We start from the raw sequence: 1,209 nt of genomic DNA on the forward strand, positions 1-1,209 counted from the left end.
GTTAAGGGGGCTATAATAGGTGATTGGGAGGGCGAAGAGGGTCAGTGAGGGGTTTGGAGAGGGTTCGGGGGTCATAATTGGCCATTGGGAGAGCAAATTGAGTCATCGAGGGGATCTAAAGTGAGATTAGGGATCGGAATTGGTCATTGAGAGGCAAGCAGAGCCTCTGGGGGGGTGGGTGAAACGCATTTAGGGTTGGAAATTGGTTATCGAGGCGGGCCAGAGGTGTCGTTGAGGGCTTTAGAGTGGGTACGGGGGTGAGAATCTGGTGGGCAAATTGTGGGGTGGGGGCGGGAAGCTGTTTTTAGCCCAGGGACGTTGACGGGTTTTCCTTCCCATTGCACCCCACCCCAACCTCCCGATCTCCCTCTTTCCACCGCCCCCCCCACCCACCTCCAGCTTTCCGCAGTCTTTCTCCATTTTGCGACAGTCGCTCCATCTGCGTTCTCTCTCTCTCTCTCTCTCTCTCTCCCTCTCTGTAGGGAATGGACGATGGACAGGAGACCCCCGGGAGCTTCGCGATCCCACCTCTGGAGCAGATCGATGGGCCGGAGCCGTCGCGGGTGAGAGCCAGCCCCCCCCACAGGCGCCGCGTTGCCTCGCGCGGTCTAGCAGCCCTGCTGCCCAGTGCTAACAGGGAGCCTCGGGCTCCTCTCTGTCTCTGTCTCTCTCTCTCTTTCTGTGACTAGGTCGAGCCACTGTTCCGAGCCAGGGGAGGAAGGAGCGAGGCACGGGGCGAGGGGTCCGGGCCGGTAGTGAGAGAGGGTCCCGGCACCTCGGAGGGACCCCTCGGCGAACCCTCGAGCAGCAAGGCCGCCCCGAAACAGAATAGCATCGTGGTCAGCCCGAGACAGGTGGGAGTCTGTTGTGGAGCAGAGGGATAGGAAGGAGGAAGGGGGCTGAATGGCCTCCTGTTCCTGTGTAACAGGCTGGAGGAGGAGGGGAGGGAGTGAATGAATCTGATTCTCTCTCTCTCTCTCTCTATGCAGAGGGGCAACCCGATTCTGAAGTTTATCCGGAACGTTTCCTGGGAGTTTGGAGACGTGGTCCCAGATTATATTCTGGGTCAGACAACCTGTGCCCTCTATCTCAGGTGAGGAACATGTGGGTCTCAGCATCGTGGGAGGGGAGGGCTCTCTCACTCTCTGTAACTGTCCCTCTGCCTGTCTCTCTGTACCTCTCTCTCTCTCCCCCACCCTCAGCGAGCCT

The 1,209-nt window shown here is 59.2% G+C and overlaps 1 protein-coding gene across 1 annotated transcript in view; it reads left to right on the forward strand.

Annotated features, from left to right (window-relative positions):
• ercc1 (excision repair cross-complementation group 1) overlaps positions 1-1,209 on the forward strand; it is a gene marked incomplete at its 3' end in the record, with an annotated part of 2,710 nt that overhangs the window by 778 nt on the left and 723 nt on the right. Inside the window, exons 2-4 of the mRNA XM_048594375.1 lie at positions 483-563; positions 690-854; positions 990-1,093. Of these exons, the coding sequence (XP_048450332.1) occupies positions 486-563; positions 690-854; positions 990-1,093 (347 nt within the window). The remainder of the gene's footprint in view (positions 1-482; positions 564-689; positions 855-989; positions 1,094-1,209) is intronic.

The sequence above is a fragment of the Rhincodon typus genome, unplaced genomic scaffold, assembly GCF_021869965.1.
Source record: "Rhincodon typus isolate 14 unplaced genomic scaffold, sRhiTyp1.1 hic_rhity00008690, whole genome shotgun sequence".
Lineage (NCBI taxonomy): Eukaryota > Metazoa > Chordata > Chondrichthyes > Orectolobiformes > Rhincodontidae > Rhincodon > Rhincodon typus.